The following is a 16,223-nucleotide window of genomic DNA, read 5'->3' on the forward strand; positions in this document are numbered from 1 at the left end:
TGGTGGGGTCATAGGCAATTGGCTGAGGAGAAAATTGTTACTGATGATGGGAGTGTTTTGCTGAACCGTTCATAGACTATGCATGGTGTTAATAGGTTCTTGTTGGTAATATGGTTTAATTTTCAACCAGGTCTTTGAAGGCCAAGGTTCAGTTTTAACAGATTTACCCCAGAATTAGCTAGAACCAAATCTCAAAGGTCTGGGCCTTGGGCCTTGGGCCCAAAGATGCTGAGCATACAATGAAATCGCAGAATCACAACAAATCAATGACCAATTGAAATGCAGCCAACAGTTTTGATGAAATCTCTATGCCCCTTATAACTGCAAAAAATAAAAAAAAGCAGAGAGGATGCTCCAGCCTCAGTTATGAATTGAAAACTGCTGGGGCACTTTTGAAACTCCTGGCAGGAGTTCTAATCCTGCACTATCCGCTCTTAGAATCATAGATTAGTAGAGTTGGAAGGGCCCATGAAGGCCATCAGGTTCAATCCCCTGCTATTGCAGGACACCAAGTCACACCATCCCACTCAGATGGCTTATTTCTGTTTAGGCTACACCTCTTTGTACACCGCCAGTATGCTGAACACATATTTAAAGGCGCAATCTCACGCGTGTTCAGGAGGGAAATTCCTACAACTCCCAGCATACCTCAGTCAGCGAGGCAGACTAGAGCATGCTGGGAGTTGTAGGACTCTTCTAGGTTGCTGCTTAGCGCAGGAAGGCTCTCCGAGTCTCGGTCGCTGTTTTACCTGGAAGAGGCTGTTGCTAGGAGACCGCGAGGACTCGGCCTGGAGCACCGAGGGGGAAATAGAGAGGTAGGACCGTGGCGGTGCGGGCCGGAGGGGAGCCAGACCTAGGGGAGCTAGTAAAACATTCGTGGAGACAACATATGAAATTCAGGGGCGGGCAGGATCTGTCTCTTGCTGGAAAGATCTTGGCACCAGCTCCTGAGAAGAAGATCTGAAGTGTGTGTGTTGCCGCATCAACTGTTCACAGTGCAGACTGCAGATTTCTCACCTGTTGGTCTGATGGAAAGGAGCCCGTGCCCTGGCGTTTGCCTCTTTATGTCTCCAGGTGTAAAGTCCAGGAAGATGGCTCAGAGAGGGTGGCATGGCAGGCAGCCTCCTCTTAACAGGGTGGATTATTCTGCCGCGCAGGGGGGTTGCTAGACACATTAGTGATCCAAGGCCAAATCTTATTGCAGACAGATCTGACTAAAGCATGCATGTGTTGATTTCTGCTGACAGAGATTATCAGTAGGATTTATGAATATGTCACAAGAGGCAAAGGAGGCACTGTCAAATAATTCCAAATTAAATATATAATTAATCTGCTTCTTGCCCCCCAACTCATTCCAAGCTAATAGAACAAGAATGCTTCTTCCTCACACTTTATTGCCATGCAGGGAGGGATTTATGTGGGTTTGCAGTGTTGCAGTTTTCTAGTATGCTTAATACTACATCCTCATTACTAGAGGATGTAGTTTTCTAGTGTAAATTAAGCATACATTTCTAGTATGCTTAACACTTCAATGCACCTTTTTCTGCCCTTCCTATAAAGATTACTATTTCCAGAGAAGATAGTATGGAACTAGTTCTCTCCATTCATCCAGATTTCGGTAAATGCTCACTATATCTAGCTTCTCCTTTAAAATTAGGTACTCCAACTCTCCTCTTCTGGCTTGGAAGCTTCTAGCAGTTTCACAGAAACACTTATACAAGGACTCCCTTCCCCTCTGTGACTGTCTGTGGTGTTTCACCATTTGCTTATGATCTATTTCTTCTCTTTCTTCATCTGGACAATTTGAGTATTTTCTTCTCCTTTTTCTATGAAAGTTTCAACTTGAACCATATCTTCCCTGGTTTCTGTCAGGGCTCAGGTTTAAAGCTGCTCTGACATCATTTTAATATTTGGAGATAGTGACTTGATTCAGTTTTGGTCTCGGGGAATGTGGCCCTCTTGTACAGGTCCACTTTGTCCCAAAACTTTCCCTGTTGGCTAACAACTTCTGAATCCCTTCCCTGTGTACCACTGCCTGAGCCATGCATTGAGACTCTTAGTTGTACCTGTGCCTGAAACAGGTAGTATTTCAACAAAAGCTGCCTTGGTGATTCTTGATGTCAGCACTTTATGTAGCAACCTAAATTTGGCCCCCAGGACTTCATGACTACTGCCGCATGCCACTGGTATACCAACATGGATCACAACCTCTCCAGCACACAACCTAGATAGCATGTGATTTTCACAACCTTCACACCAGGCAGTTTATCATGCAGCTTGTGGGCCTATTATGAGCACAGCTGTCTGTGTGTCTAATGATCAAATCTTTCACTGGTAAAACCCCCAGACCCAACTTCGAGGATATTTGCTTGTCTTTTGAGGAATGGTCCCCTTCTAAAGGAGCATTTGCTTCCACAGAATGACACCCTCTTTCCCCAAGGCCCCCATTCTCCATGACTGCAGAGGAACTGTTAATCAAAGATTGAGACACCACTAAAGGCCCCATCCACCAATCTGGCTTAGCATCTACAGGTGAGCAAGCTTGGCTCCAAAGGAATGAAGTTGTTCCCTGGAAACCACTAGCCCATTACATCAAGGCCACACCCACAGCTTTTGTCCAGCTGGCAGCTTGTCAGAGACATAACTGCTAGTACAATAGCCCTCACACTCTTCCTGGTTTCTACCTTCATCCTTTTAATTGCTATTACTGGGTTCATTTACCTGGACAAGTGAGTTGTTTACCAGGAGAAGGTGGGGGTTATATATATACACACACACATATATATATATATATTCATTTGTGTATATTATAATTATTTATTTACAGTTGCCACAAGGAGGAAGGAAGCAATCTACTGTCCTAGACGTCTTGCCTGTTGCTAAACTCACACAGGTGCTTAGCACACTTCTATGCTGTTGTTTTGTCATTGGTGACCAGGATGTTTCATCAGCAGGCTTTCTCAAAGTCAGGGAGTTGGCTCCCTTGCAAACCTGCATCCTTATATAGCTCTAGGTTGCGTGGCCCTGCCCTCCTGCAGCCAATCTGATTTGAGGGCCTTGATTGAAAAGCAGTGAAGACTGAATAACTACTTTGCTGCAGTAGCTTTGAGTAAGTGGGCATATTAGGTCAATTGGAACCCTCTGGGAGTGGAGCTTTTCTGTCTAGGAGAGAGGGAATAGTTAATGGATCTTTGAAGGGTCCACAGACAATGGGTAGGTGATTTGGAAGGAATGTAGTTTAGACTTCCCTGGGGATACTAGGGGGTTGAGGGGCTGATTGTGGGTGTCTGAATGAATTGGATGCATTTTCAAGAATGTACAAAAGAGATTTATCCTTTTTGTACATTTCTGAAAAAACAAATTGATGAGGTGAACTCTCATACTTGAGATGAATCTATTTCTGAGCCTTAGTTTATGAGCTGCTCTAAGTCTAAAATCTGAGCCTACACTGAGTCTGAACTAAAGCTACCCTATACCTTTTTGCTTGTAAGAAGACTCTTGCACTACCTAGCCCCGAGGGTGAATACTGACAATACAGAAGTATATATTGCTTTTACTACCCTTTTCTAAGCTTAGTTAATATATGTGATTGAGGTTCTCTTCAACCATCTTAGAATTCTATTAGAGCAAGACTGGTGGATTTCCAGCAGATTAAGTGGCAGCTCTAGTTTTGGGAGTGTGAGAACTATGTAAAGGATGCCCAAGTGGCTTTTAGGGACCACATTTGTTGTTACTGATCACTTGCCATGCTAGGGTCATCCAAGTCTTCCTTCTCTCCCCTCCAGTAGGTGTTCCTGGCAGTTCTGGTTGCATCAGACGTGACTCTTGTAAGCTTACAGAGCTCTGGTAGTGGGAGTGCCCCAGGGCTGGCGAGATCCAAATTTGAGGCTTTGACTTGGATCTAGAAATTGCAATAAAAAGGTGAGATGAGGGGCAGGGTGGGGAGGGAAGAAGAGAGCAACTGGATTTAGACTGGGAGGAACCAGGTTAAAATCCCATCTCAGTTCTAAGGGTCACTAGGTGACTTTGGAGTTATCTTTTAGCCTAATCTACCTCACAGGATTATTGTCTGTCTGCACACCACCCTGAGATCCTTGGAGGAAGAGCAGGATAATACAGAAGGGGTTGGCATGAAGAATAGATTTAAAAAGTAGTGGCCCCCAGGAAAGGCTTCTCAGTGAGATACTGGTGGTCACCTGCAAAGCTTCTAAATATTCATTTTTATATTTTTAAATACATGTACATGGATTTGCATATGTCCATAACAATCATATATAAAAATATACAGATTTCTAGCAATTATGCCTGTGTTTCAACAAAAGCAAACAAAATATCCAGATATGTATCAATTTAAAGTTATTATCTATATGTCACCTTTTCAGCTACTGAAAGTACTGTAAGGTCCTCAATCCATAGCATTATAAGAGATGAGCATTTTCCAATGTTGTAACATCAGTCTTTTAGTTGTCAAAAGGGTGCAGAGAATCCATTTACACTTGCCATTTATTCATTTCTGGAAAGCAGGTAAATAATTTAAAAGAGTATGCACATGAGTGAATATTAAATATTGCCTCAGTACAAAATTTGTTGGTATAGTAACCTCCCAAAATGAAGCAGCTGCTGGATTCTTGCCAAAACATGTTGAAGGAAGCATTACCTATATAACAATTGTTAGCAATTAGGTGAATTGGACAGCTCCTCATTAAGGAGTAATTATGTGTCCAGTAGCCACAAAGCAAAAGTCTTTGCTGAATAACATAAGATCCAGATGTGACAGGTGGATCCAAGCCATCAGTCCACTGACTGGGAATTTTCTGGGGGTGCCCACAGGTCCAAAATATTCTGAAGGCCTAGATTAATGGGGTCTATATTCTAACCATATTGGTGTGTTACAGTGGAAGTAATGACTAGCAGTTACAGCCGACCACCTCTAGCTTTGAACAGAAGCCATAGGCCAAATATATCTTTGTTAACTAACTTGGTTCTTCCTCTTTGTCATGAGGTTCTTCCTCTGCCTTCGTAAGTGCAATCATGCCAAAGAAGAAGGGACGCAAACGAGTGGTGCTGACTGAAGAAGAACAGATGCTGCTGATGCAGCAGAAGCAGCTGGCTGAAGAGGAAATGAATAAGAAGAAGGAAGACATGCTGGCCCAGTTCCTAAAGGTACCATTTGTTTGCCCATATGTAAGGAGTGCTGGAATACAAGGAAGTAGGAAGAACTGTGCTGTGCTGTAGGAAGAGAAGGGGACACACTATAGTCTACACTGTGAGAGGGTGATTTTAAAGGATGGGGAGAAATAACATACATATCTGGGCTTGTTCAATTTTTTTTTTTAAAAAGTGTGGAAGCAGCCTCTTCATGTTGTAATTTAAAGGAGGATTGTTATAAAATGTGAGGAAACAGGGTAACTCACAGAATCTTAGAGTGGTTCTGTTATCTTCACCTGGCACTGATTTATTGTTTTGTGATCTCTGGACTATATTGAGATTTCTAGTGTAATGTCACGGTCCATAATGTAGGAGAAGTTGGCCAAGGAGGAGCGCAACAGCACTGTGAACATTCACAAGATTAATCTACAGTGGCGCACCGTGCTCCGTGAAGTCAAGGCCAGGGAGCTGCGCAAAGACATAGAGATTCTCAGTCAGACCTTTGAACGTGTGGTGGACTGTAAAGATAGTGTTGTTAAGGTGAGTCCTGGTCCCTAAAAGCAATGAACAGAGACTGTGGAACAGCTGATCTCTCTCTTAGACACTGGAGAGGGAATTTAAGGCAGCTTCTGAGACTCACTGCTGCTGTGTGACACTGGTCAAACACCCCCAAATGCTAAAGGAAAATAGCAAATGGTGTGTCTGCATTGCAACAGAAGGTAGACTACACGGAGTAGTCTTGTATAATGTATACTGTATCTTTTGAAATATATATTGCCTTGGCTCTTGTTTGTACATAACTTTCTGAAGATGTGGCCATTAAAAGCAAATGTGCATATGTTTTTAAAGACAAATACCCTCACCAAGTAACATAAGACAGGAGCAAGGGTATATGAGCCATATTAGCAAATGAGCCACATTAGCAAATGTATGGAATACTTTGAGAAGTTCCTGTGAAAAAACACATAAGCTGATTACAATCTGAGTTCAAGAGAGCACAGTAAGAATTCTTCATAGGGTGGATTTGCACAAAGGAATAAGCCATGGTGGTTTCTTTTCCATTGCTGGTCTCCTGTGTCATCCAATCCCTCTTGCAATATTTTAGTGTGGAGTATTTGGTTTTTAGAAACCACAGAAGCAATAATTTGTAATATGGTTTCTCCTTACCATGATGGCTTGTTGTGTTGTTTGAACCTGGAGAACACAGCCCAACTTGGTATGAAGGCCAGAACTGAAGAACCACTAAGAGCAGTCATTGCTGCTCTTGCCAAGTAGCTAACCAGAGAGTGCCACTGACAGCTGCCCTTTTGCATGGCTGTCAGAGGCATCCCCATTCCACCTAACTCCTGCCATAAAGATCTTCTTTGGGGCAGAAGTGGACAATCAGCTGGACAGTGCTGCAGAAAGGAGAACCACCGCTCAGCTGATTCTCTCCTGCTCTGCACAGATGCTTTGAAGGGAAGCCGTTTGCATGTGTGAGCAGGAGTGGCAAGAATCAGCCATGTGGTGGTACCTGGCTGAGGGAAGCACCAGTCAGCTGATTTCCCGGCTGCTCTTGATTCTCACTCCTGCTTGCCAGAGAGGTAACCTCAACCTGGTACCTGTGGGTTGAAGCTCTCTCTGGCAAGCAGAAGTAAGAATGGGGCAGGCTGAGCACTGCATCCCCCTTGTTGCTGTGCTTCCAAGAAAGATACTCAGGTAGATGCTAAGTTGGGGATGCATCTCTTGCAAGCAAGAGTGAGAAGGAGAGGTGAGCAGGGCAATTATCTGAATAGTGCTTTCCCCAACTGGACATCACTGCCCAGCCCTAGTTTTCCTGTACCAAAGGGGCAAGATACCAGTCAAGGGAGCAGAGTTCCACAGATTTGGAGCCACCACTGAGAATGCCCTGCCTGTCATGCACATCAAGCTGGCCTTCTGCAAGGATATGATAATGAGGACCCCTGAGGCAGATCTTAAAATATGGATGAAAACGCTCCTTCAAATATCATGGTCCCAACTCTTGTGTGATTTATTTCTAATGTCAGAATTTAGTATTTAGGAATTTTGGGGTATTTTTAGTCCTGAACTGTTTTTATCTGTGAAACAGATAGGACTCTTGCCAGCATCATGCAATCTTTCTCTATCCGTCTAGTCACTTGCTAAGGACCTTGCTGAAGCAGAAGCTCAATACACACATGCTCTGCGCAGCCACTTACACAACATAGATCAGCTTCTAGAACTCCAGCGTTGCCGCCTGGGCTACTTGGACGAAGATTACCATACTGAGCTGCAGGCACTGCAGAAGGAGTTTGACACAGAGAGGTAGGAGGGGAGAAGGGGTGGAAAAGACCTGGAAAAGGTTCTGGCTCAGCACCTGTGCAAATGTGATTAGCTGGATCTTTAAAACTCTTGTGTCTGCTCCTATTTCTACCAGAAAGTTGATCATACAACATCATAATCAGGAGAGCCGCTACATTCAGGATGTGCTGCTGGCTATGGAACAAAACTTTGCTGACAGTGAATATGAGGCCAGGCTTGACTTCCAGAGCACAAGAGATGATGTCAAGAACAAGGTGCGAGATTCGGAGAAGGGAAGGAGGCGTTACGGCAATCTCTGCGTTTACGAATGAATGGGGAAAACGTATCAGATTTTGGGGTAGATAGTCCCTTTGCATCTTTTTAACAGTACTGTAGTCTTTACATCTTCCTGCAGCATATTGGTTTTGGTCATTTAATATATAAGTTAGTGTCTGTTTAATTCATAATTGGCTTTGTATTGATACTTTGCTGTTTTTCTTCTGTTTAAACTTTTTCAGGTGGGTTTTGTGTTTTACACAGCTTTACATATTTGTTATGTGTCAAATATGTTTGTCCTTTCATAACTTAAACTAAAACATGGTAAGAGTGGCAGCTATATAGAAATGCTCTGTGCTCTTACAGACAGGACTTTTAAGGAGCCATAAGCCTGCCGTCCTTGTGGGATTATTATTTAAAGTCATCTTGTGTCTTCCCATGTTCCTCCTACTCCTCTCTGCTTCTCCTGCATTTTCTTACACTTATTTTTTTCCTGGCATGCCATGATCTGTGCAAAACAGCAGCAGGGCTGCCTGATCCTGGGAGCTTCCATTGCTTTCTGAGGGTGTGGCTGTGATGGGATGCCACCGGTCAGCCCACACCTACCTTCTCCCTTGCTGGGTCATGGTCTCCTCTTCCTAGGGATACTGCTGCTTCTTGGACAAGGAGGCCTTTGCTTTCTACCCTCCCAACAGATACCTGGCAATGAGGAGTGGGGAAAGAAAATCAGCATGGAATTTTGCTTTTCCTTCATTCCTCCAGAAGTGGGCAAATCTGGAAGATCAGGTTCAAGACTGTGGTTTCCTTCACACTTCCTAATTAAGGTTTAAAGTAATGCTTTACAAAGTTGGGGCTTATCTCCAGAGCCACGTCAGCACTCCGCTTCATGCCCGCCCCTTGCCCACTCGTTACTTTTTCACCTACCTCTGAGATGGTGAGCAGCAGCTACAGAGTAACGCTGAGTGCCAGCAATGCTCCCATTCCAACATGCTGTTGGTGCTGCCCTCCCACTGTAAGGGAGTGGAATGGAGGTGAGGTGACCTGCGAGCATGGGCATACGGGGGGGAAAAGAGGATGCCGCTGAGGAGAAGCCAAAAATGGAGGGTGCTGGTGCTCGTGCTGGGGAAAGCCTTGCTTCCCTGGGACTAAAACACAGGTCTCTGCTAAGTGACTTTTAGGCATGAACTCGGAGTGAGGAAAGCTGCAGCCGTGAACCTTGGAATTTCCAGAACTGAGCGATTCTAGAGGAATAAGCAAAACAAACAAACAAAAAATCCATGTGAACAGTGAGGTGGGGTGAACAGTAAAAGGAAGGGAAAGCTTTGGCTACATCCTGGAATTTTTCCCACTACCATACATGGAGCATACAGTCTTGCTTGTGGTTTACCACAGAAAAAGCCATGGCTGATGGTGTTAGGAGTCTTCAGCCTGGAAGAGCCCTCAGTCAAGCCTTAGGCAATCCATGACATTCTCTGGAAATACCAAGGATCACTGTCTACTTCCATTATAACTGAATGCTTATTCCTTCAGGCTGTGGCCCATCAATCCTCAGCCTATGTGCTCTCCAATGATTCGTAGCCACCACTACTGATATGATTTCCACGCTCTGGCTGTTAGCTACAGCCTAGTCTGCTTCATCCAAATACAGAGGGGTGTACCTTTCCTGTTCTTTTCTACTCAGGTGGCAGAATTCAGTGGTTGGAGTGGCTTGTAGCGGGCTTCCATCCAGAAGCAGACGAAAGAAACACTGACCCACCTCTGTGTTGCATGTTCTTCTCCTTTCCCATTAGTATGACACAGCTCATCATGACCTGATTTTATGATGCATTGTGTTTCGGTCCCTGTCCCCTCCTCTCTGCAAAAAATTATCTGGCAGACCTGGCAAATACACAGGTTAATGATGTCATGCTGTGCATATTGTTATGCTAGATATCACCGAGAAGAAGCAGGAGGGAAACATGATGCAGTCACAGCTCCATATTCCTCAGATCATCTGGCTCCACTGTAAGATCCCAAGTAGAGCTGTATAAGAGAGGATCAGGGTTGGATACCAAGTCTGTGGTTGAAATGATGTGCAGTCTGTTGTTATTTCCACTTGAGATAAATAAAAAATGCAAGCCATTGGGCAGACTACAAGAAGCTGGGTTTTGCTTGGGAGAGTTGCTCCTGGCCAGGCTGGTCCAGAGCAAGAGGTACCAGTTGATTGAATGATTCCAGATCAGACCAGGCAAGGAGGGGATTGGAGAGCACTGATCCATGTTCATTTCCCCTCAGAACTTGGAGGAGAAGCATTATCTACGCATGCAGTTAGAGGGTAAAGTGGAAGAGCTGTGGAAGCGCTTCCAACAGGCCTTACGTAACTACACAGAAGCAACAGAGGATCGTAAGCTTGCCTTTGAAGCGCTCAAAGCCAGGGATGAGAAGAGCACCAGGGAGATTGAAATGCAGATGAAAAAACTGCAGAAGATGCAGGTGAGTGGTCCCCCTATCAGAGTCAGGGAAAAATTGGGTTGGAAGGGGCCACTGATGCTCCAGGCACTGCATTTATCTACAGTTTGTGACAGTACTGAGCCATTTCGGTAGTATTTATTTAATTTCTATACCACCCAATTAATTTCATTTATTTCTATTTAATTAATTTAATTTCTATACTGCCCAACAGCTGAAGCACTGTGGGTAGCTCACAGTACAGCTGTATTCTTTCAAAACTATAGCATGAACAGCCTCTCATAGTACCCTGCTTTAACCATTCTTGCTCACTCCCCCACTTCAGCTGGCTATCTAGCTACCTAACTCTTCCATGCCTGTAGCAGCTCACATGCAGTTACCTCCGGGAACATGTGGGGGTGCTGCTTGACTCACAGCTAATCTGTCTTCAGCTGGAGACATTGCTCAAGGAAACCAGTGCTTCTAGATCCTTAGCCATGACAATGTGCATCTTCAGGTCCTCTTTTCTGCCTTGCAAGAGCTGTTGTGGTTGCAGATAAACACTTCACTAGCAGGTGCTGTTTAGATGAACTAGTAGGTTTTTTGTGGAGATAATAGGTAAACCCCTATTAGGTAAAGTCTCCTCACTGAGGCTCACCTGGCACCAAAATTGTCATTTTTTAATATTTTGATACCAGGCCATGACTATCCTCTGTTCCCAGGCATTTAATGGCACATGATGGAACATGTCAACTGTTCTAACAGGTCTAGCTTTAGCAGGTCTTGCTTTATTGAAATTGTTTTAGTTATTGAAACTGTTTTTAACTACTCTGTCTTGAAATGTTATGACATCTGTATAACATGCTGAATTGTATTATTGTATTGTAGTTGTATTTTATAAATTGCTGTGAACCTCCCGGAGAGCCTTGGCTATGGAGTAGTATACAGACGCAATAAATACTGATAATAAATATTAATGAGGCACCAAAGTGTTTGGATTAAGCCTGGGAATAACAAGGATACTAACAGTCCTAATTTCTGCTAACCAACTGCTTTGCTTACACTTCCTTATCTCAGACACCTGTAGTTTTCAAACTGGTTAACTTCACAGGGCATATTCTGTATTGATTTGTTCATTGAAAAACATTGTACATCAGCGACAGGATCCTCACTCGCTGGAAAGGATCATATGGCATGGTTGGAGGGGATGTTCTTAGTCCAGCTGGGGTGGCAGCCAAGCTTTTGGGCTTCACAGAGTGAACTGAAAGTATAGCCTAAAAGGCACTCCAGACTCCCCTGTCTTGGGATTGTTTTTAAAGTCAATGGGCATTTTACCTTGTGGGGGGGAGTCATTGCGAGTCACAATCCAGTTGTAGGCAGGGCCAGAGCTAAAATGGGCATTTGTTGTTGTTAGTCGTGAAGTCATGTCCGACCCATCGCGACCCCATGGACAACATTCCTCCAGGCCCTCCTGTCCTCCATCATCCCCCAGAGTCCACCTAAACTCATACCGACTGCTTCAGTGACTCCATCTAGCCACCTCATCCTCTGCCGTCCCCTTCTTCTTTTGCCATCTATTGTTTGCAGCATTAGGCTCTTTTCCAGGGACTCCTTCCTTCTCATTAGGTGGCCAAAGTATTTGAGTTTCATCTTCAGGATCTGACCTTCTAAAGAGCAGTCAGGGTTTGAGGAGTCCCCACTTTTCTTTCTGTGCCATTACCTGCTCTCTCTCCTCCCATCCTTTTCCCACAACTTCTGATTTCTATTTAAATCTACTGCAAAGAACCTCCTGTAGCCTAAAAATATGTCTGTTGCTGGTACCAGGACCTCATTATCAGCCTCAAGAACAAGATTGCACTCCATGCCCGGGAGAGTGAGGAGCAAAATCGGCGTGTCCGCGAAGAGAAAGAGGTGGTGTTAAAGCAGTTGCAGAAGCTCAAGTCCCAGATGAACCGGGCAAGAGCCAAGGCCCGTAACAATCTGGCAAAGCTTTGCAGGGAGAGCAGTGGGACTCTCAAAGTGCTGGAACGTGTGGTGGAGAAGGTAAAATATCTGGTGGATTATTTTTGGGCACTCATTCTTTGCAGCTTCTTGCAAAAAGGACAAAGTCAGAAGGGAAGATGGTTGAAGAGAGCATTCATCAAGCTAACCTTTGGTGATCACTGGAAACCTGAGGGATTGCCCTGGTGGAGTCTAGATGGAGAAGAGTTGCTTCAGCTGTACAAATACAGCTTTGGCTTATAGAAGAGGCATCTCATTGCCTCCGGACAAGCCAGCAAGACCATGTTTAGGTGGGGTTATAGGACTGTTCTGATCCAAGGTACTGTTCTTACATTCCTAAGGCATGGAGGAATCAGTCCAGTTTTTTGGCCCCTGGTTGGAAATGCCTCGGTCAGAGTATTGGCCCTTGGCATTTCCTATCTTGTAGTGTCTGACTTGTGAGTATAAAGATTTGGGAATGTGAGAAATAGTAAATAAATCACTGGACAGATCATTTTAAGAAGCAGCACCCTTGCTGTGCGTGAATGTACATCTGATAGACACATCTATGTGCTGAGAAGAGTAAACCTTGGCCCTTTCTGCTTTTCTTAGCCATGCTGGGACAGCACTTTTGAGAGAAGATAAGAGGTTGGGTCCAGGATCTGATTTTATATGAACAGAAAGGTTTCACACATGGAAGGTGTCTCTACCTGATTTTTAGGGGTTGCACTCCACACAGCTTGGCCTGTTCAGTGGGTTCCCCTGACCCACTGTGTAGCATTTTCAAGAAGCTGCAGGGGATGATGTGGGGAGGAGGGGGAAGGGAAGTCCACTTCTACCAGCCCAGTTGTAAACGACTCCATCTGGATTCAGAGGCAGTGACATCAGGACTGCTGGGGCCAGAGATAGGATATCTGGCTGCAGAAAGGGGGAAAATCATGGCTGGATTAGATGTTTAGGAATTCTTGTTGGGAGGAGAAGCTGTGGGGATGACAGAAAAGTATACTAAGGGTGCCTTCATATGTAATGATTTTTGGTATGTGGCTCTTTATAATCATTTAACACGATTTTTGGAATGTGGTATGTAACAGGCTATTGGATATTGATCCATGCAGCTTTGGATGGCAGGAATAGATAGATATTCAAACCCCTCATTATTTCCTTTTTGCCTTAGAAGCTGGAGGACCTCTCCAGACATTATGTGGCACCAAACTTCTCACATAGTCTACACTTGTCAAAGAGATGTTGCTGATTTTGGCTCTGAGATGTGATAAATGTAAACTTGTGTTTATCACATTAACGTTATTTTTTAGATATACATTAAAAATCTGTAGATCTCTATTTTGGGGCCGGGAACTACATGCACTACTGTACAGAAATGGTGCAAGTGTCTTGTTTTGTCATAATGATCTGTTTGGAAGCCACTGTTCAGAGCAACCTAGAATTATGTCACTGGAAAAAGATAGCTGCACAGTTTTACTTCTTACACAGATATTATTTCAGTGTTGAACCAAACATAATATAGGGTGGCTCTTAAAGGCATAGGCTGGTTGGGCAGGGATCATTCTCTTTCTAGAAGATATAGAGCTCTTTCTCTATATTGTTCTTTCTCTGCATTGTTTTTAACTGTCCTGACACAGGTGCTGGAAATTAAAATGCCGCAGAGAACAAAGCAGGTCCCATGGGATGCAGCTGTTCTGCCAAAGTGATCTTATGTAGTTCATGGCCTCTCCTGCTATGCTTGCTGGAGACTAAAGGTTTATCTATGCTGCAGACATACATTGTTTTTTATACTAATTTAATCATCATAACCTCTCCTGAGGAAGGAGTGGGCAAGCCACAGGCTGTGGGCCTCCTGTGGCCTGGAATAACTCTGGCCATCTCCACCCAAGCCTTCCCTGCCCAGGCAGAAAAGGGAGACCCCCCTTACTTTCTGAACATGAACTGAAGAGGGTCTGGAAACCCAAAAGAATCCTAGGAATTGTCATTTGGTGAAGGGCTGAAAATTATATGTTCCTAATTCCCACCTTGCAGGATTACAAGCCCAGTTCAGGGAGCACAGCTTTCTCTGTGTAAGCCTCAGGCTTGGAAAGTTTCCCCTGTGCCAGACCTAGAGGAAAACTAAATCATATCTTGCTTCATTGTCCCCACAGGCAGAGCTGATCTTGCGCCTGGCTGAAATGTGTCGCAGGCTGGAGTCTGAGGAGGAGAAGGTGCTGCCATTTTATGCCAGCTCCCTGAGCTGGGATGAACAGAAGGTTGCAGATAAGGTGGCCATGGAAAAACCAGTTGAGCCTCTAGCTGAGGTGAGTATGAAATGGGTGGGGTGCACATCTCTTTCCTTCACAAGCAAAGAGGGGCGTACTGTTCTCAACTCACTGTCTGAATTAATCCCACGTGGAACATTAGGATCATTCTGTATCCCCGGGGCTTAGTCAGGTTGGCATTCCCTGCTATGTATTTCCAAACGGATTGAAAAGATTGAGATAAAACTCAATGGAAGCATCTGTCCCAAGGCTTGCAGCAGTTTTGGGGAGGGATTTTCCTCAAGATTTGGCAGGGATGGATACAGTTAACCTTCTATATCACAGTCCTGATCTCATGCCCAGACATCTGCTATTCACGGGGGAAAACCCACAACCTAATGTGACCTGATTGATTGGCATCATGTGTAGTTTGGCTCTATATTTTATTATTTTGTTGTTATTACATTTATATCTTGTTCTTTTTTCCTCCAAGAAACCTTGCCTCTGTTTTTTCCCCCCAGAATGCAATTCAACGTATCCCTTCTTCTCAGGCAGACCTGCCTATAGTGCTCCTCTCCTTTCTGAGAGCTCTGCAGTTGCAGGAAATTATCTATGTAACATGTTCTTGGGCTGTTGCATTCACAAGCATCTCTTGATTTAGAGTCTGCCTGTGAGGTGCATTGCACACAACACAGCTTTTCTCACTAAGCAGGCGTTTGTTTCTGGGTGAAGTCCTGGTCGTTCTCCAAAATAAGAGGGCAGTGCACCTCCTTGCAGCCAGCCCAGACTTCTGCGTTTTCCATGTCTTTTTACAGATGATGCAGGACTATGTGGGCCTGGAGCGCTTTTGGAAGCGCTACAACAAGGTGAGACTGGAACAGCTCTCACTAGAGCGGACTAAAGAAGCCCTGCTCCAGGACAACCTGAAGCTGAGGCGCTTGCTCAAGCAGTACCTGGATGGCATCTCCGTGAATGAGGAGGTCCTGAGCCAGATCAACCCACTGGTGATCGTCAACCAGCAGACTGTTGCCCCATCTCGGCCCCAGCCTGTGCCTGTTGGAGAGGCCCAGGTCAAGCGGCCAGTCTATAATGTAATAGAGGCGGCACATGAGGTTTCACATATCCTCTGAGCCAGCACCTTGTGATTTCAGATGTTTGTCTTCTGCCCCATTAATAGGCCACTGGGAATAAGTAAGAGGCCCGCAAGCCACCCCATCCAGGATACTGGACTGGGCCTTTTGGGGAAGGCTGCTCCCACAGCATGCGGCCATTAAAGAGTTAAACAGAGCTGTGCATCTTGGAGCCTTTTCTCCCCTCTGCAAGTAAAGCCAGCCAGGCTGGAATATTAAGAACTCATGTTGTGGTACATCTACACCCGCCCAGCAGCCCTCACACCTACGTGCAAGCTTTTAAAACGTACATGCACACAGCCTTTTGTTGCAGTAGCTGCTGTGGTGCACAAGCAGCAGGATTGGTTTTGAACCTGTTCAAGTTCTGACTGGGCTGTATGTGAGGTTCTTGCCTCCCATCTTCTCTGCCTTTGTTTTGTTTTGAATTCTTGCTCCAAGAATTCAGAGAAGAATACAGGAGGGTGGGGGTCAGGGTCACAGTGAAGGCACAATCCCCAGGACACGAGATACACGGAGTCCTCCCAAAAGCTGCTGACAGCCTTAGAGGCAGGCATGTGTCCTGTGAGTAGCTATGGACAGCAGTGGGAATTAACCCTTATTCTGAAGGCATGCCTATACTACAAGCGTATGTCTGTTTAATGCCAGTATCACTTACGTAGCTCTTCCCCTTGAAATCTTGGGAGTTGTAGTCTGTTGTGGGTTCTGAAAAGCCCTTTTTAGCAATCCCGAGGCACCC

The 16,223-nt window shown here is 44.8% G+C and overlaps 1 protein-coding gene across 3 annotated transcripts; it reads left to right on the forward strand.

The window, feature by feature from the left end:
- The first annotated feature begins 747 nt into the window (after positions 1-747).
- CCDC65 (coiled-coil domain containing 65) lies at positions 748-15,709 on the forward strand. Of its 3 annotated transcripts, XM_044421496.1 has the most exons (11): positions 749-815; positions 2,828-2,893; positions 3,786-3,921; positions 5,003-5,163; positions 5,521-5,688; positions 7,283-7,452; positions 7,565-7,703; positions 9,979-10,176; positions 11,956-12,174; positions 14,265-14,417; positions 15,173-15,709. In XM_044421496.1, exons 4-11 carry the CDS (start codon positions 5,032-5,034, stop codon positions 15,485-15,487), a joined length of 1,494 nt encoding a protein of 497 aa, XP_044277431.1. In that variant the 5' UTR covers positions 749-815; positions 2,828-2,893; positions 3,786-3,921; positions 5,003-5,031; the 3' UTR covers positions 15,488-15,709. The 3 variants fall into 3 exon arrangements, with proteins under 3 accessions (XP_044277433.1, XP_044277431.1, XP_044277432.1); XM_044421498.1 differs by lacking the exon at positions 2,828-2,893 and having other exon boundaries at positions 748-815; XM_044421497.1 differs by lacking the exons at positions 749-815; positions 2,828-2,893 and having other exon boundaries at positions 3,570-3,921.
- The last annotated feature ends 514 nt before the right edge of the window (positions 15,710-16,223 follow it).

The sequence above is a fragment of the Varanus komodoensis genome, unplaced genomic scaffold (assembly GCF_004798865.1).
Source record: "Varanus komodoensis strain SLA01 unplaced genomic scaffold, ASM479886v1 scaffold12, whole genome shotgun sequence".
NCBI lineage: Eukaryota > Metazoa > Chordata > Lepidosauria > Squamata > Varanidae > Varanus > Varanus komodoensis.